This window comes from Oryzias latipes, chromosome 20, assembly GCF_053564925.1.
Source record: "Oryzias latipes strain Hd-rR chromosome 20, Olatipes_Hd-rR_3.1".
Taxonomy (NCBI): Eukaryota; Metazoa; Chordata; class Actinopteri; order Beloniformes; family Adrianichthyidae; genus Oryzias; species Oryzias latipes.
In genome coordinates, this window is record NC_136256.1 from 19,022,858 (window position 1) to 19,043,132 (window position 20,275).

Below are 20,275 nucleotides of genomic sequence, written 5' to 3' on the forward strand. Positions count from 1 at the left end.
ACTCTCCCAGCACGCTCACAGCCCTTAAACTTGCTGGTGACATGCAATTAATGACAGCGTACACAAGAGGCTAACCACACATGCGGGTGTTTGCGAAGCCAAGATTGAATCTACCTCCATTGTCTGTCCTCTTGAGGGCTCCATCTTTGTGAGGACAGAGCTCACATCTCTGTAGGTAAAAAGAAAAACTTCTCAGTTCATAAACTTTAAAAACCTTAAGGTGATGAGACGACACAGTGGGAAAGTCTCAGCACTTTTAGGTCTTTTCTTATGAATCTGTTGATGCAGAAAGGTTTGAATGTTGGCTTGTCATTTGTTACTTAGATCACTTTACTGGAAGACTGTAAAGTCAGTTTGATGGGACGTGAACTCCTGTAAGGATAAGCAAATGTTTTGTACTTCACACTTTTATGATCAAGTCTTGATTCAACTTTGACGATCAAAAGTGATTGTTTCTCTAAAATGAAAGCTGGCATTTGTTTTAATAATCCTTGAATAAACAACCCCTGAATGTAGACAATTCAAAACAGTAAATTGCAGACTTAACAGCTGATAATTGAAAGACCAGAAGATCAGAAGAATCTATCAGCTACTTTTTTAAATTTAAAGTAAATTTTGAAGTTTTATTAATTAACAATCATAAGTTTGAATGGGAAAACTCCTTTTTTAACATCCTGTCATACATACAATAAAAATAAGAAGATTAATAATCTTTTTGAAGGGTAATAGTATAAAAAAAAGGAAACTTCCTTTCACACCGCATCTTGAAAAGTGAGTGCACATTCACACTTAACACATAGTTTCACTTTCAGGTAAAAACATTAGTGTGAACATCACTTACACCTCTAACGTTTACTTTTGTTTAAAAAAACGGAATGATTTCTTTAAAAAAAAACATTTAAAGAAAAGCTCCAGTAAATGGGCTTTCCAGATGTGTATTATTATTTTAAGTGGTTTGTTTATTTGTTATTCCATTAGATAAGTCATAAATAATGGACGTTAAAAGGAGTAAGACTCACCACACGAGCTGCTCTCTCCTGAGACTCACACTTTCTGCAAAACCATGGACCAGTAGGCACCTGAACGATGCCATAGCAAGCTAGGGAGAGGCGGAAGAAAGTGGAAACATGAAAGCTTAGTCAAAGAAAACTTTCAACAGTAAAATCCAACTGTTACAAGTAACTACAAATGAGCCCTTACAACCTCTGGTCACATCACTATACATTGCATTATTAAACAATCTGATCAGCCTGTGATGATTTAAATAAACATAGACCGATGGCTGTAACAGAGCATTGTATCCGTTTTTAATGTATATCACAGCTCTGAACCCAACTTTAGAGCTGTGAAAAAACAACTTAAGACAGAATTGTCATACTTTACTGTGCAACACTACTATTGATAAGCTGACACCACAGATCAGTTGGATCAATTGGGTGATCTTTCCAAATTCCCACTCCTGTCATTGCTACTTTATAGGTGAATCTACAGATAAGAAAATTTTATTGATGAGCTGAAAAATAAAAAGTAGATAGTGACTAAAATGATGCGAGGTGTCAATAAAAAGAATGAGATGTTTAAGATCTCATTGGTGGTGCTACTCATGTAGCACCACTGTTTTCTTCCAAACCACTGATGTTCAGCAAAAACCTAAAAAGAAATCTATGAAACATACATGCTTCGCACCACTTTTTAACATTTTTTTTTACTATGAAATTATATGAAACAACAGCCAGACAAAAAAAACAATAATAAGTTACTTTTACACCAAGGTAATCTCATGAAAATAGAAGGAAAAGGCTGATGGATTTCATACTTCTGTTTAGCTTGGTTTGATTTTAAACACAGGAGTTTCAGGAGCAAAACAAAGACTGAAGCAGACCAAAGCACCACTGAGAGGAGTGTTTTCTAAAAAAAGACCACCGGCAAAGAGGCGCAAAGAAGAAGCCTGCTAGTACAGCTAGTCCTCTAATGCTTACATTCTATTCAAACATGTAGTTGTAGCGTTACATACGCTAATTTTTCTGTAAGAATTCTGATACATCGCCTGTCTGTCCTGGGAGAGGTTGTTTTTTTTTTATACGGGATACGTTTTTTAGGGTGTTTTCCCTTACCGAGAAGGAGGGTGTAAGGCAGGGGTAGGCAACCTTTTTTACTCAAAGAGCCATTTGGGACCGCCCCTAATAAAAAAGAAAGCACCCGGAGCCACAACCCGTTTTGACATCATTATATATATTATGCATGTATATATTATTCAAAGGTGCTCATTACGTCGATCGCGATCGACCGGTCGATCTTCAATGACATGAGTGTAGATCGCGGGCCAGAAAAGATTTTTTTTTTAAAAAGTACTTCCTTAAAATCCACCAGCCAATCAAAATCCTCACTGAGAATTACGGGACTTGATTGACATGTAGATTGGCCAATCGGACATCGTCTGAAGCATATGTCGCTGCAAATATACATTATGTTCTTTAAAAGATGATACCGCGGCCGCGTGTGGGAGGAGCTACTGGTTCTGGTCTGATCGCTGCAGGGAGCGATGTGTTTGTCAATGCATGGTAGACACTGAGAATATGGAGAGATCAGGTTTATTATTTTGAAGAGTTCTACTTGGTAATCATGTTTCCATGTTTGGGTTTATATAATCATCCCAGAGAAAGTCTCTGCTTCAACTCATGCAGTGAAAGCTGCGTCTCAATCTGACGCCCGTGTTTGCATCTCTCTGACAGAGTTTGAAGCTAAAACCCCTCCTCCGCCTCTCCACCTGATTTTCCTCTAGACCTGTTCATAACCTCTGCAGCTGAGAGTTGTTTCCCCCGCGCTCCTCAGTGTGTCCTACACAGAGAGCGCAAAATACGGTCATAGCAGGATGACATGATAGTCGGGACGCTCCAGCGCAGCACAAGGATGAAAGAGTAGGATGCAGCTTTCAGCGGGGATAGAGCGGGTTAAGCAAATGAATGGAAGAAGGCGGCCCGCTGCAGAAATATTCAATATTGTGCACATTTTATTATTAGTCTGAACTATCTTTTATTTAGAAAAATCTTTTATTTTATCAGTCCAGTACGAAAAAAAAAAACATCAACAAAAGCTGTGTTGGGCGTTTTTTGGCTGGGTCTGGCGGTTTTCAGATGACTTTTGGGCTGGAAAACTGTGACTATCTGGCAAAACTGGCGCGAACTCTGTCATCAGCGAGTTGGTCTCTGCCCCGCAGCACGTCAAGTTCCCGGCAGAAGATCGGAGTGTTTATTGAAGCCGCCCCGCGTGCCTCTCCCTGCCATCATCTCTGCAGGTCTCGCCCGATAAATACGAGCTCATTAGGAAGCTGTTTTTTACGTGGCACGTGCTTCGTGCGGAGTCAGCAGCGCCTTTGAAATGCCATGAAAAATGAACAAACATAAAAAATAAAAAATAAAATTTAATTATTATAAAATACTCATTATTTTCCAAAGTCACAGGGAGCCACAACAGAAGGATGAAAGAGCCACATGTGGCTCCGGAGCCATGGGTTGCCGACCCCTGGTCTAAGGGCAGGGATGCCCAGTTTAGCTTAGTCTGCTCAGTTAGTTTATCAATTACCTATTGAATTTCATGACTGATTTCATGTTCTTTTGAAATTACCAGTATGAAACCCATTCAAATGACTATGGTTGTAATTTTGGGTTATATAAATAAAATTGAATTGAATTAAGAAGGAGCAACTCCTTAATACACATCTTGAGGCATTTTCTAAGTCAGAATACCATCTCTGTATGGGTTCTGTGAGAAAACCGCAGCACCAAGACAACTCAATTCAGGATCAGACGGCTCTGCAGAGCAAGGAAATAAATAAAAACTCAGTTTAACCTCTTAAGACCTGAGCTAATATTTGATCTAACCCTCTACACATGTGGTCACAGTCACGCAGAATTACCTACTGTGGTAACATAACCCCAAATGTGGCACGTGGACGCCACGTCTTAAGAGGGACGTTTAAAAATTTTCATTTAGCAATGATAAATTAAAGAACTTTTATATTTGAAAAAAAAAATACTATGATCATTTAAAACTAATGGTATACTTAGAGAGTACTTTAGTGCCATCTTAAAAGGCCCAAAGCACTTTACAGTCACAATCCTATTCACTCATGCAAACACACACTAATGGAGGCTCTGCTGCTGAACACTGGCGCCAACCTATAACCACCAGGAGCAATGTGGGGCTCAGTGTCTTGCCCAAAGACACTTCAACACACGGCAGAAACCGAACCTGCAATCTTCCAATCAGAGGTCGATGGCACTACATTTGCATCACAGCTCCCGTAGTAATGATGAACTGACAGACTTAAGGCCCGTACACACCGGGACGAATATTCGCCAGGCGTTATTCGCCAGCGTTTTTCGCCACGTCTTTTGTGTTCACACCCAGGCGATTTTCGCTGACGATGAGTGGAGTGAACATGCAATTTCCTTCCCTGACATTAGATGGCGCTTAATGTAAAACAGAAATACTCCTGTACACAAGGTGGCGCTGCGCAACTTTACGCTTCTTAAAGTCGCTTTTCACTCAGAAGAAGAGAGTAAGTATTTACGCGCTTGTCAGAATCATACAAAGAAAACATGAATATTTCAAGCACCAGTAGCTCCAACTGGTGCTTGGTTCGGGGATATTTTAGAATGTCCGTCATTATTTCTTCACGGCAGTGTAGACGCTACTTGGCGTCTATCTTCTTCGCTGGTATGTGTGCTCAGCAAGGCAGTTTTGTGTTTGAGCGCCCCCAAGTTGTGTTTTACTGTAACTTCAGAAGCTCCAGACACGTGAGCAAAAGCGCCATTCTCATTGGTCGAGTAGATTTCGACGCGACGCGTCGAAAAAAAAAAACGAACCCGAGGCGTTTTTTTTTTTTTGACGCTTTAACGCCTGGCGTTTTTTCGCGTCCGTGTGCACACTCTCGTTGGTGCCCTTTGTTTATTCACGAGGCGTTAAACGTCGGCGAAAATCGCCGGCGAAATTCGTCCCGGTGTGAACAGGCCTTTAAGCAGGACTAAAAGGACTAATAGAAAAAAACTGAATACATTTCTGTTGTACTAGTCCATAACTATCATTTCATTAGGGAATTGTTTATTAAACATCCATTAAGGATCACACATTTAGAAAGGGTGTTTAAACAGTTTGGCAATATTTATGATTTAAATTCAGGAAAGCAGGGTTAAATGAAATGAACTTTTATGTCCTACAGTTGAAACAATTTCACAGGAGCCGTACACACATCTATACCGATTTGTTTTTGTTTGAGAAAATCAAAAAATTGAAAATTTCTGATTTTTCTACATGTTATAAATTGACCTATTATGCATTTGTTTTTTCACATTTGTTTTTGATGGTAATGTTTATTAACAAGGGTCCCTCTAATTTAGTTTTATTGTAAAAATTTCTTTAGATGTCACTATATGGAATCTTCACAAATCATAAAGTCATGTCTCTAGTATTCTCAGCAGGATAACTTGAGCCTGATTGAGTTTGCTTGGTGATCTACTTTTCCCACAGGACCTGGACTAGGGTGGCATTTTATAAAAGAGAAGAAAAAAAAACAATAAACTTGTCCTAAATAAGTTTTAAGAAATCAAACATAACACAAATAGGCAACTTTGTTATCCTGAATATTTATTCACTGTAAAAAAAAGTTTCATTTTTTTCTTTTTACACTAGGTTTCAAGTATAACCTAATTTAATGCAAGTTTTCTTTAACTTTTCCCATAGAGTCAAAGTAAATGATAATAAAAATCAGATTCCAGCTTCAGCCTTGGAAAGGTTGGTCTGTTCAAATATTACTTAACAATGAATCGGTCAAGGGTGAAAGATAGCTGGGAGCTTTGGTCTAGAGCAGGGCTTCTCAACACTAGTGTGCCGCGGCACACTGGTGTGCCGTGGGAGGTGGTCAGGTGTGCCGTGGGAAATTGCCCTCATTAACTGATCTAAAAACATTTACCATATCCAGGATATCAGCTTTGTTCATCCAAACAGGCCCTGATATTGTTAGGAATATGAAAGATCGTAAAATACTTTTTTCTTTGTGTTTATTTGATTGTAGTAAAGACATTTTGATTAGAATGACAGTACCGCAATTTAGCCGTAGTGTCAGCTGTTTTCGGAAAAGTCCCGCCCCTTTAACTGTCTCCACTAGGGCTGCACGATATGAGGAAAACTCGCAATATGCGATATTTAAGATTAATATTGCGATAACGGTTTAATTTGCGGTATACAAACAAATAACAAAATAAACAAAACCTCATTCCCATTTAATTGCAACAGTTTAAAAATTATACTCCAAATGACCCTAGTTGACATAGGAGACAAGCATCTAACATAATAGGCCTCCATCCAATTGGTCAACAAGGTGAAGGCGTCCATCCGATTGATCAAATGCATAAAGTGATTTATATGATTGATTAAATGCTTAAAGCTGCCTTAAGGTTGTATTAACACATTTAAGGTTCACGATTTATTGCGATTTTCACTGTCTTTTGCGATATGCATATTGCAGAGCTGGATATTGCGATAACGATAATTTTGCGGTATATCCTGCAGGCCTAGTCTCCACCAATCATTCTTGGAGGCTTAATCACACGTCATCAGTCTGACCAATCAGAAGTAGTTAAAGTCCTCACTTCCTTGTTCAGATTCTGCTCATAAGGTCGCTTAGTTCCAACAAAAATACCAGCTAAAGCTCGTCTTTAGCGGTGTAGCTTTCCACAGAATCCGGTATCAGACTGTGGAACAAGTGAACAAAAAAATGAAGCTCAGAGACATGAGTCTGTTTGCGTTCGGCGGCTGTGTGCACTACATCTCCTATGATGCATTGGGTTAAAGTGACAGCGTCTCAGCGCACAATGAGTCTTTCTTTGACGTCTTGAAACCACAACAAACACACATCAAACAGTTTTTAAATCTTTTAACTTAATTTTTATTACATTTTTTAGAAAAAACAAGCTGCAGCTTCCAGCTTTTTCTGCCACAATTATCACAAAAGTGCACGTTAGATTGCAGAGGGGCTGTAGATCAATACAGACTATGAGTTTCCCTTTTTTTTTTTTTGGTGTGCCGCGGGATTTTTGACAAGGTTTAAGTGTGCTGTGGCTCAAAGGTTGAAAAAACACTGGTCTAGAGCAGGGGTTCTCAAAGTGCGGCCCTGGGGCCAATGGCGGTCCATGGGAAGATTTCTTGTGACCCTCAATAATAGAGAGCCAGAGCAGGTTACTTTGAGGAAAAACGTGTTGGCGAGAAGAAAAGGCTCTTCGAAGCTACGTGGACAAATGCTTACTTAGTCGTACCCCATGGGCTAGGAAAAAGTCCTGTGCCTTTTTTGCAAGCAGGTAAATGCAATGCTCAAAGAATTCAATATAAATCATCACGATGTTGCAAATTGATTACTTATTGTCTTCAGAAATTTTTTTCACATAATTTCAGAAAAAACTAACACGAATAACAGAAATTGGATCTCACGTGCAAGCAAATTAGTAGCCCTGCACCCTTGAACCCATTTTACACCGGAACTTTAGCACGAATGTTGACATTGTTTTGACTACTGGAACTCTTCAACTGTTGATGCAAATAATGTAATTCCAACGGATTCTGAAGCGGAAAATAGCAGTTTGCGCTTAGATGCAACACTGTGAAGTGCTTACATAATAATTGTAAATATGCTGATTGTGTAACATAGAAAAGTGGCTTTACGCCATTATGCAACACTTTAAGTAATTAATGTGTTGCATTTAAGTGTAAAGCTGATAAGAAAAGCCGTTTTTCTCTGCAACAGAATCAGCTGATTCAGGTTAATCGTGTGAACAATCGAGAAGTTACGGTGTGTCAAACAACGTGTTATTTAGGTGTCACTGGTGACATCTTAGATGTTAAAAGGTTAAAAACTCAGTTCTTTATATTGGTCATTGATAAACAGTATGGTTTAAGGCAGATTTTCTTAATTCTGGTCCTTAAGTGACATATGCACCATAGGGTTGTGCCGATGGACAATACCATCGTCCATCGTGATGGGTGACTGACATCACGATGGAGAGACACCACTGTGATGCCACGCCCCCGCCACGCTGCGAGTCGACACCATAAGAAGCGGTTACATGTGCAAAATATATTGATAAGGATTATTGGTCGGATTAATATCCAACCGTGTAGATGGGCCCAGAAAAACTTTTTCAGATTATAAAAAAAGTTCACATGGGTCACACTTTCGGTCGGAATAAATCATTCACACATGCGCAGAAGTGTTTTTAAAAAAACGGAAGAGAAACTTAGTTCCGCCTAGCGGCTGCATACATAGTTACGTCAGCTCGGTATTATACAAGATGATCTCCCTTAACGTGCTTTTATTAATGTTACAGTTATGATGAAGCGCCTGTTCGCTCATCATTTTAATCCGTGTGTTCAGTGCTTTTCTTGTTGAAAAACGGAGCCGGAAGCCAGGATTAGCAGTATGCTAACAAGGGCTAACAACATTAGCATGAACATAAAATCCATAAGTGAAACGCTGCAATCTGCATCTTGGCTGCACGTAATAAGTGGGAAAAACATCAGCCTTTATTTTGTCAGGACACAACTGGAAACACAAATCCATGTGATTGTTTGAACGGTTTCTAAGGACTGAGCGGCCTTTCTGCTTCGATGCTTACACACTGCGTTAGCTAGCGATCCGAGCTCTGCCCCGACACACTTTTACCGGGAGACCCGGTTCTCCTAAATTCCGGTTGCTCGTTCACGTAGAGCTGCGGGACGGATCACAGTCCTAAGTCTCCCACAAGTAACAAAGCATCCTTACTTCCCCTAAAACACAAAACTGTAAGTCCGTCTGCTCTGCTAGACACACGGTCGCTCGCTCCACCGGTCCACTCAATTGCAGGACTGGACCACTTCTTTCTTATTTTGTTTATTTTATTTTTTTTAAAAGTCACTTCCCTCAGTTTAGACTGGATCATCGCGGATGAGTCATTATTTGGGAAATAAAATAAAGTAATAAAGTAAAATAACGAATAGCAATTTTATAAGAAGGAAAAATTAAAAATAATTAATACTAATTTTAGTAAATAAACATGCTCACAATGGACATGTACCAGTGTGTAAACACACAATACAGATATTTTACTCTGCTGCCAAAATACTTATTTAATTCAAAAATAAGTTAACATAAAAAATGTAAGCAGACTGTCATATTGTTAAACAGCACAAAACCTCAAAACAGGTTTGAAAAGATATGCATCCCTAACCCAGTGTGTTTGATTCGCAATATTTAAAGAATCTGCTGTGATGAAGAAAGGTAAACGAGTAAACCATAGCAATCTAGTTAGCCCAAGCAGACAGCCTCATGGGGAGCTGATTGCCTGCTGACTGGCTGCCCTCATAAATTCTTATCAGCACCAAAGCAAAGCTAACTTGCATACCTACAATACAGTAAGGGGCATCAATTAATCCTCCTATCGGCCACTAGATCTGTCACGACTTACGTTCAGTGCCGAACTATTACATTCTTGAATCCACTGCCCAGTATTAAGAGCACAAGTGTGCAAGGTAGACCAGCAGTGAGTGTCTGCAGAGCACAAGGGTAATCACAGCTACCAAAATGGCATGTACTTTTGTGGTGCTTTTCTACTTTGATTTAAAGCCCAAAGTCAGTTACAGTAACATTCACCCATGCACACACTGATGGCAGTTCCGCTACAGAAAACTGGTGCCAATGTATAACCACCAGGACCAATGTGGGGTTCTGGTATCTTGCCCAAGGAAACCAAAAACATGTGGGAGTGCAAGGTGGGAGCCAAACCTGCAATCTTCTGATCAGAGGTCGACTGCTCTACCCCTCCACCATGGCCTCTGATCGGAAGATCATAGGTTCGGTTCCTGCCCCGCCCGCCCATGTGTTGGCCAGTGTTATAAGTGTGTGAATGTGTGTGTGCATGGGTGAATGGGATTGTGACTCTAAAGTGGGCCCAAAAGGTAAGGTAGAAAAGCCCCATTGAAGTTTATGCCATTAACAATTAAATGCAATGGAGAGCGGAGTCAAAAGCAAAAGCTCTGTGGTCGAGAGGCCAACGTTTAAAGACACGCCATCTATGTTTACAGTGTGGAGATATTTGGATTTTGATGTTAAATACATGACTGGGAAACAAAAAAATGTGTGCTCTGTTCAGCTTTGCTACAAGTTCAACATGAGCAGCATCTCCAGCATCAGCATCCAGCTGTGATGCTGTGCAAAAGTGGGACAGTCAAGCAGGAAACACTAGGCCTGTCCATTGTTACCTTCTATGAGTACAAAAACCCTAACACTATAGAGATGTTTATTGTTATAGAGTTTTTTTTAATCATTATATTCATGTTTTTTTGAAGTATTGAAGTCTGAGGCACTTCAACATTGAAGCAAAAATTTTAATGTTTACAGTAAGTTATGCACATGAATTTCTCTAAATGTTTTAGTTTCTTTTGTCTCATAGCAAAATTTAAAGATTTTATTTTTGTAAACCTTTTTTAGTACAATACACATGAAAGAACCCAAGAATGGAAATACAAATCAATCATGGGTAAATTGTATCGTTACAGCCAACTGGTGTGCTGTGATTCAGCCCTCAGATTTTCAAAGCTTTGTGAATCTGACAAACGTTTTTACCTTTAAAGATGAAACCAAAGCATCAGTGTTGCACAACCCTGTCATAAAGTGATCCACAATTACATACAGGTTTTATTTTGCAAAATATTACAGCGCTAACCTAGAAGGCCTACCTATACACATTCTGAGATTTTGTTTGATCTCGTCTGATCCCATAATCCACTGGAGTAAACGACCATAAATCCACACGAAAAAACACATTTAGTACACCAATTCAAGCTTAAAATTTTCATTTATCTGTATACTTCAATATATATCATAACAACTAAATATGTCTATATTCATTTAGACTAATTTGGCGCTAAATGTGATCATTCATAGTAATTCATACATGTAAAAGATTTTTTTGAATGCTAAATATGTACTCTCAAAGTAATGTCAAAGAAAAACTACAAAATTACAAACAATAACAAATTACCAGTTAGGATTATTAAACAAAAATGCAGAGAAAAATGCCACACAAAGAACAGTTTTGACATTTGCTATTCTCCAAGCTCATTTTTAGACACCAGGGATGCAACGATTCACTTTCCCTCCAATTCAGTTTAAACTTCAATTTTTGGGTCACTGTTCTTCTCTAGGGGTGTATTTTAACAATGATTCGATTCACATCATGACTTGTGGTTACAGATATGATTTGTTCGATCCAATTTACTGACTGAAAATCGATCCAGGACCTTTTTAACCAAAAGTTCAACCAGTGTGATTCAGACATAAATACCTGTCCTGAACAGTGCAGGTGAAGTTTCCAGATTCTTGTATTTCTTGCAAAATAATCAAGTGTAAACTAAATATGTGTACAAACAAAGAAGTAAACAAGAATGAATGAATTCTTGAATTTTTTATGAAGTTCAGCCCATTGTTGTATTTCCTCATAAAAATAATACAAACGGATCATTATTAGTGCATTTTACCACACTGGTCAAATGTCTTTATAAAATCCAAAGGGTTTCTACACACTGAACTAGAATGATGGTTTGATCATCTTTTGCTGCCATCATATGTGTGTGTATGTAGGTCGTTTTTACGAAATAGTAAAATAAACCTACCATGCTCCATTCCAAATGCCATTTTCAAATATTGATATATTGATTAATTTCATTTTGAAACAATTTTATAATGGTACTCAATTTGATTAAGAACTTAGATAATCTGATATATGATAGATTAATCTGGTTGGATCGTAGGAATAATAATCGATTTATTGATTAAGTTGATTATTTGTTACATACGTTTTTTTCCGGCATTACAAAACAACAATTTAAAAAAAATACACAAAAAACTATTTTAAAATGTGCTAATAAGCAATAACAATGAAGAAATATCATTTTCGTTGGTTTAAGCCTGGTGTAATGTAATAAAACAATCAATAATGATTGGAATGTAACGATTCACTTTTCCCCACAGTTTGATTCAATGGTGTAACGTGTGGTGGGGTTTTAAACTGAGAACTGAGGCATCCCTAATAGACACACATGATCATGACCATAAATTCAGGAATTTTATACTCCAAAAGCAAACAAGAGTGCTGTTTTACAACTGTGTGACCTCATGGATGTGTATCAACTCAAGTAGTTTCAGTCTACCACACTCACACATGGTCAGCTCTAACAAATGTAAACAGTAAACGTCACCAAGTGAGTCATCTTTGCTGAGCACAGCTAGGTTATCATTCAAAACTCACTCACTGTGATGCTGCTTTAACTATACACAAAAAATAAATATGCAAATGTTTCAGATAAATGTGCAAAATGTATATTTTAAAAAAAGTAGTCCGTTGCCAATGCCTGTACTTGCACATGCACATGCAAGCACAAAAACGAACTCTTAGCGTTCAGTTTTCATCTTGGGATTTCTTTCGTCTTCCAAAAAAATAGAATCAGTTCACAAAAATATACTGGAGCAAATTAACGCCTGTGTTTGAAAAAACAAAAAAACAAAAACGATTCAATATAGAGGCTGTCAGCTATCACCACAGCAGTTGAGCTATCGTCAACATGAGCGGAGTCTGACCTCGGCTTGGCCTTGGTAGGTGGCGGAGGAAGACGCTTCCTAACGAGACAACGTAACTAGCATCTAAGCTAAGTGCTAAGTCTCATCCGAAGCGTCGCATGGAGCTTACCTTGATGTACGGCGACATTGCAGCCGTGTCCGTCGCAGTAAACAAGGGGGTTTTCAGCCCAGCCTCGCTCGTCAGAACATACACAGCACCCTCCAATCATCTCCTTCATGTTACTCGTCGAGAGCTTGTCGTCCACCGTCAGACAACGCTCGCCTGCGACCATCCGATGAAAACGGACATGCGGAGGGATACATAAAGATAAACCAAAATCTTCGTCGAATACGTCCTTCGTTTCCGTGCAACGTCTCCTTAAGTCCCTCTCGGTCGAAATGTCATGTTTAATCGTATTCCCGTCTCTTTTCGACGGCGTATTTTCTTTCACCACAACATAGCCGTCACGGCGCGATGGAGCGAAGAGGGGGAACTTCGTTAGAGGACAGGAAGTGCGTAATGACGCATGCCAGCGTGCATGTGCGGCGTGTCACCAGACAGGAAGTAAAACACAAACGTGATTGGTCCTCAGTCAGAAACGTGTGTTTGAGATCCACATGGCTTCAAAGTTTGTAGTAATTTGGTAATACGTTACCAACCTCAGCAACACAACTGGAAACTGCACAGTGTGTACAAGTATAAGAAAAAACACCCACACTTTTTGGACTGTCACCAAGCAAATTCATTTTAGTAAAGGATGGAAAGAGTTCTTATGTGTACACAATCAAACAAAAACCAAGTTGTATCTTTAAAACCCCATGTAACATAACAATATAGGTTTATAAGGCTGAATAATCCATATATGGCCATATATTCTAAAATTGAAGATGTTAAATCAAAAGTTTAATGTTTTTGGGAACATATTAGTTACAGGGTTAAATACTTCATATAGTTTCAAAAAAAAAGTAACAGACATCAATGGCTGAAAAAATAATTTGTAACAAACAAAATCTTTCTCAAAAATTTAAATTCCTATCTGAAACCCAGAGTGAATCCAACTTTTTTGGTTCCTACATGGTCACGGGGAGTAGAATTGGAGGAGCAACCAAACTATTTTATATGTAATCATCATAACACCACACTGCCCCTCATTCAGAAAAAAACACAGTATTCTACCACAGAAAATAAAAGAAATTTAATTTAAAATTTCGATAAAGTATGTTATATTCAACTTCTGGCAGTGTTACCAAAAAGGTAATTTAAAAGTGATCCAGGGCTCATGTAATGCATTTAAATCCAGAGACAGCTTGATTGCTAGGTAAAGGAATACAACAATAACAAGAAATCTAAAATGTGTTACTGTTTGAGGTTAGTTTCACAACACTTCTTGTCTGATTACGTTACACAGGCATCAATGCTTATTTATCATTTTAACTTTTAAGGATTTTATCAAAAAAATGAAGGAAAGTAAAGAATATTCCATTTTTTCTGTTCTTTTTGTTTCTCTTTTGTCCTAACACAGATGCCCCTTAACTTTGTGGGTTTATTGTTCAATTCTGTCTTCTCAGAACACGACAGATCACAAAAGATGTTTTCTATCGATGAAACTGGTTCTGTTGGAGGTTTTCTTTTCATTCTTCTTTAGTTTTTTTCAACCTTTTCTTGCTGAGTACAACAGGATGACAGAGAAAGTTTACAGTGTAATTTGTTGGTCACTTAAATGCACAGTTTAAAACTTACAGTTAAGGGAAGATGGCTTTTTTGATGAATATGTAAAAATGTTAGAATTCAACAGTTTTACGTTATTCTAAATTAATTTAATTTAAAAATTTGTAGCAAATTTGACTTTGGTTGGTGTTTTTTGCTTTATTTGTGTAGCAACTTTTTACACAGAATGTAATATAGTCATGACTAAATAGTGTGTGTTTTTGCTGTAGTAGATGTATTAACCATTGTAAACTATTAATTTCTCTAAGTCGATCGCTTTATTATTTGCTTTTTACCAGGATGATTTTAAATCCAACATTTATGCAAAATATTCTTATTTTCACAACTGGAAAACAGTTTTTGTGTCATGCATGGCTACCCATGTGTGTTCCTGAATCTACTTTAAATCTAAAAACTTATAATAAAAACATATGCAAATCTTGTTTTTATGACTTAATTATTATTTTTATAATATATTATTTTTTAATAATAAGTATTATAAATTATTATTTACTTGATTGAAGGGATGTAGCAAGTGAAAAATCCTTGAAATGCTTCTTACAGAGGGGACTACCTTCGATTATTAGAAAATATTTCTCTATTAAAGCAACTTTGAAGAGGGACATATCAGCTGCATATCAGTGGACGGTTTTGTTTTGACAGCTCCCCAAGCTGTTGCCAAGGATGCCCCAGAACACACACCCATGCATGCACACACAAAAACAGCCACATGCTTTTCCAAAGCTCTCAGCTGCTGCTTGCATCACCGACTATTGCGAGCGAGCTCCTGCTCTCGGTTTCCAGAGAAACGTAATGACTTGCCAATAATGCGCAAGAGCACACGAGCGTCCTCCATGTAATATGGTGAGCGAGAGGTCCCTGGGAGTGCCTACCCATTGTTTGCTTTAATTTCAAATTGCTCAAATGCTCCAGTCGACACTGGGCCCTGCACTAAAAGTGGGTGAGGGGATGAGGAAAAGGAAAGAAAGTGAATTGTGTGTGGCAGGGTAAAACCTATTAGTGCAGGGGAGAACAAAGAGGAGGAAGGAGAGAGCGGTACTTGTAGAAGAGCCAACAAAGATACTGAAAACACTGAAAATGGCAAATAATTTTTTTTAAGTCAGAGTATGTGTGAATCATGTCAAAATGCTCATGAGGTTGTTAAAGAAGCTTTCAACAATGGAAAATCTCTTTGATTTAGGGTGTACTCTTGTCGAGTCCAGACAAAACTAAATATATATAAGATTTACAAAAAAAAGATTAGTCTGAAATTTGACAGATATTTGAGATACAGGCCAGGCTCTGGACATTAAGGTGATGACCCCCCCCCCCCCCCCCCCACCCCCATCCATTAAATTGCTTTGTTCAAACATTTATGTACAACATAAAGTCTCATCAAAATGATAAATAAAATATAATTTAAGAGCAGACAATTTGACAGTTTAATCGAAAAAATGAAGTCCACACAGTAAATCTCATGTGAGGTAATAAAAAAAAAATTAAAAAAATCATGTTGACAAAAACTAAATCTCCACAGTTGAAAACAACACAAATTGGGTAGTTTTTAACCAAACTCAATTAAGGAACTAACTTTTTGCTGGTTTGTTTTAATTCAGGAAAAATAAAAACTCAGGGGAAAAAACAAAATATGGGTTGAAATGAAACCACTATGAACCAAAAAACTTGTGTTGCTCTAAAAAATAACCCCAAAAATATACCTTAACATAATTAACCAAACGATTGGGTTGAAGTGAGAACCCAAGCGTTTTAAAAGTGATCTCTGCTCTGTAGATGAAGTGAAGAATATGTATAATTTCTCAGTTTTGATTATACGTTTTGCATAAAAATAAGTGAGACAACAGTTACCAATTGTCAATTGACCAATCTACTATTGCACAAATATTCTGCTCAACCTTTTTTTTTTATTTCAAATCAAAAGAGATGAAAAGACTAAGTCAAGAATTAATTTAAAAACCATATTAAAACTTACAGCGTTGCAGCATGCAAACTCTATGAAAACCTAGGAACTAAATAGGGAACTTATTACACCATATTTAAGTATTTAGTGTTGAATTTCCCACTTTTTTTCAAATGTTGCAACAAGAAAATATCTCTTTTGTTGTGTATGTTTAAGTGTTCGGTGGATTCACAATACAACAGAAGTTTCTCGTAGAAACATGGCTGTGTATAAATAAAGAACAAAAGCACACAAAAAACCAAAATATCTACATTTCCTCAAAATAGGAGATTTCTATGCCACCAGCAGGCAATTCTTGCTTATTGTATTTGAATTCTGCCAAAGTTCTTCATCTTGTTCCATTTTCTAAAATAAGATAAGGAGAGAATTTTTATGCTTGTGCGCATACAAATGTGTGTGTTTGTGTGTGTGTGGTGTGTCCAAGCAAAGCAAAACCCCACTGCAGTCTGACAGGAATGTTTTCACAGACTGAGCTCATAAACCTTAACAAATGAGCACTAATAGAACTTTTATTTTCAAACAATTGAAACAGATCTCATCAGTTTTACTTTGGAAGATTAACAGGGAAGATATTAACATAAAAAAACAACTCCAAAGCCCCTGCATACATCTATGAATTCATAAACTTTGTGCGCTGCAGGAGTTTGAATATGGCAGCAAGTTCTGCCTCATGTTTTTCATCTTTTGTGACCTTATGCCTCATTAAATTTGACTGAGCCTGATATTAATTTAAGAAGTAATTATGGGCTGTAAAGGACTTTATAGTTAGCTTTTGTAGGCAAGGGTTCTGTCTGGAAAGGGCTGTGATTCACCTATGTCATATATTTTTTTAAAGAACTATAGACATGTTGGGGGGAAAAATATTGGGAAACACAAAAAAACCTGCTCTTAATCAGAGCTGCTGGAGTGCTGCTGAGTAAAAAAAAAAAAGTTGCACACAACAAACAGTCATCGTTTTCCTGATTACAGCTCATCCAGACCCCTTGGTGTGGAGCTTAATCATGCTCTCTTCTTCAGAGCGCAGAGGCCGAGGCAAAAATACAAACACTTCCAACACAGTGGGGTGAAAGGTGAAGAGAGCCCTCCCCCACCACTGTCCGCACATACTTCAGGCTCAGATTGCATGTAAAACCGCATTCTCCCGTGGTAGTGGGGGGTGGAGAGGAATTCATTGTTTTGGCATGGGGCAGTGGGTTTGTGTCATAAAGAGCCTGTGCTCCTACAAGTGCCCGCGCCTCCTTGACCAAGTGTCTTCATAAAACTCGATGCAAAACAAATGACTTGGAGCTGCAGGAGAAGCAGCAGCGCGTTTGGTCTGATGGTGATGGCTGAACACAGATCATCTAAAACACCAGATTCGCATAATCTGCACCGCAAGCTCTTGGAAACCTGTTAATTTAAAGTCACTTCCATTCATTCATAATCATGAAACATTGGTGCAGTTCGTGATTTATTCCAAGTTCCGTCGATTCCAACTAGACAGAAGCAGAAATACTCAACACTACGCGTTCATTTCTTATGTACTTTTTATCAGATTTTTTTCTTTCCATTTATTTACATAATTCAGGTTAATAATACAGTTTTAACACTCAGATTATTCAGAAATGTCGTCCTTTTCATTGATGCATTCTGTCTGTTTGTTTTTTGTTCATTTGAAATCCCAACAGTTGATCTTCAGTTCTGCAGATATACCAGATACCCGCGCGTGCGTTGGGCTCCCTCAGATGTATTCAGGACCAACTTCATCAGGGCTACAATCTGGAGATCTTTCCCCGATCACACCAACCCTCTGCGGGCTCTTGAGAAATCCACACCGCTCTTGACGTCTCTCTGTCGGCCACTCGCTCTCATTTCCTCCTCACCGGTCCAGGCCGGAATCCAGACGCATAGAGGCGGAGGAAGAGGGGGGTAAATGCCCCTCTGTGCCATTTGGTGAGCTGAAGGAGCTCCCTGCTCAGGAAGAACTGAACATTCATTTGGATACTCTGATTTTTGTCTTTAATCTATACAATTATAGCAATGGTTTCCTATTTTTGACACAAATGTTGGAGCGCGCACTGGGCGCGCTTTCACAACTTCTATTGAAACTTAATTCCGCTTTTGACGCGCTACAAGGCAAATATTTTTAAATATATTTGTTTTTTGTAAATTCTGCAACCACAGACCAACCAGAAGAGGATGGATCATATTTTAAGATTCCAAACGCATGAATATATTACAAATAAATTTATATAGAAATAAATGAAAGAATAGAATCAGAGGGAAATGAACAAAAATAAAATTTTGTTAGAACACACAAATGCGGGTCATCCAGACAGCAAAGACACGCGGCGGTCAGGAGATTGGATGAATGGAGCCTTTAGGGTCTGTTCCTTCGTGCTGCATCCCTGCACAGAGGCTCCAGGACATGCAGCTATCCCCCAGAGGGATCTGCTGCTGCCCCCCCCCCCCCCCACCACCACCACCCCCACCCCACCCACCTCCCGGCCACACACTCCAAACTCCTCTCCTTTCTTTGGTTTTGGCTGTCATATGGCGTCAGCACGTGAAGGCGATTTCCCCCCTCGCTCCACGTGCAGGTCCTACATGACGCATGTGCGCATTTCGGAATGTGGGTTAAATGACTCCCGAGCTGGTAGCGCTGCACTGCAGCCCGTTTTCAGTCACAGTTGCAAACAGTTGCAAGAAGGCGCACAGTTTGCACAAACGAGGAGAGCTTTTGCTGTGACAGGCCCGTATACTTTTAGGTTTCTGGTGCGTAAAAGCTGTTTTCTAGTAAGGCCGGAAACTATAGTTGTTTTTTTCCAAACAAACAAACAAACAAAAAACACTTAAAATAAATATATTTGGATAATTTATGGCATTCTATTGCATTCTGATGTTCGACAAGAGCCAGTTTTTAAACGCCCTCTACTGCAACGGTGATTTAGCTCCGTGTCTCGCGCGCACACGGGCGCGACGTTTATACCTGCACAGTATCGTGCTCGGTGCATCATCAAAGTTTGGGACCTAGTATTCAAAACGTGGGCGCATCTGAAAATAATTACAAGCTGGCTTGACGTGGAAATGAGCATGCCCAGTCTTGAGTTTGACCTCAGCGCTGCCGATAAGGAACGGGCCACGGGGGATTCTCGTGTTTGATATAGTAACAAAGACGGTAAGCAAAGGCGAGGAAGAGTAGAAGGAGATGTTACTCAGGGGAGAAACACAATAGTAAATCCGAGCAGAATATTGTGGCTTTAACAATTAATCCAAATATAAATAACCCGGAAAACCCGCTGGGTGGGGGCTTCAGATGCATCACCTCCACACACACAAAAAGCCTGCATCGTGGAGTGGATAAGGTGCTGCAACACTAAGATCTCGTGTGTTCACGTGCGTAGAAATACAACAAATCCGCATTCGTCACCAAAAATTGACTGAAATCAAATCATCTCCTAATTACACTAACCATAACTAATCATAATTTTCTTCAGGAAAGCGGCTTGGATATGCAGACAAAAGATTTAAAGAACAAATGTTCTAATATTTTACTTTAAGGGGACCAAATCAGAAATTGACAGAAGCGCAATCCTGACTTCAGCGCGTCTGTCCTCCGCCCTCGCCGTTTGTTTTAGCAGGTCTAGATAATATGCAGCAATTTAACAACAATTTTGCTGCCTCAGCATGACTCCTAAATTCACATGACCATTACAAAAGAGTCATCGGGTTGTTAATTTTGCATAAACACGGGCGCGTTTACTAGAAAAAAAACTGTTTTTGGTTTTTAAAACAAATGCCAAAATTTATTTATTTTTTCTTGAAAACACCTTATATTCTTATCAATGCAAAAAGTAAAACAAATTCAAAAGATTATGGCCATTATCTAATATATTTGTTGGGAAAAGCAGCTTGGAGAAAAGCAAAGCGCTTTAGGAGGCACACGATAAAATAAAGGAAGTTTACA

The 20,275-nt window shown here is 38.7% G+C and overlaps 1 protein-coding gene across 11 annotated transcripts in view; it reads right to left on the reverse strand.

Annotated features, from left to right (window-relative positions):
- mllt10 (MLLT10 histone lysine methyltransferase DOT1L cofactor) overlaps positions 1 to 13,180 on the reverse strand; it is a 41,477-nt gene extending 28,297 nt beyond the window's left edge. For 6 of the 11 annotated variants that reach the window (XR_013652451.1, XM_078938981.1, XM_078938979.1 and 3 more), the window contains exons 1-3: positions 12,774 to 13,172; positions 1,020 to 1,099; positions 115 to 169 (exon numbers count right to left, since the gene is read on the reverse strand). Coding sequence is in view for 10 of the 11 variants with exons in the window: in XM_078938981.1 (XP_078795107.1) it covers positions 115 to 169; positions 1,020 to 1,099; positions 12,774 to 12,936 (298 nt within the window). In the remaining variant the exon portion in view is untranslated. Of the gene's footprint in view, positions 1 to 114; positions 170 to 1,019; positions 1,100 to 12,773 lie in introns of all 11 variants that reach the window. The other 5 variants (XM_078938980.1, XM_023949925.2, XM_078938978.1 and 2 more) reach the window with 3 other exon arrangements.
- Positions 13,181 to 20,275: the final 7,095 nt, after the last annotated feature.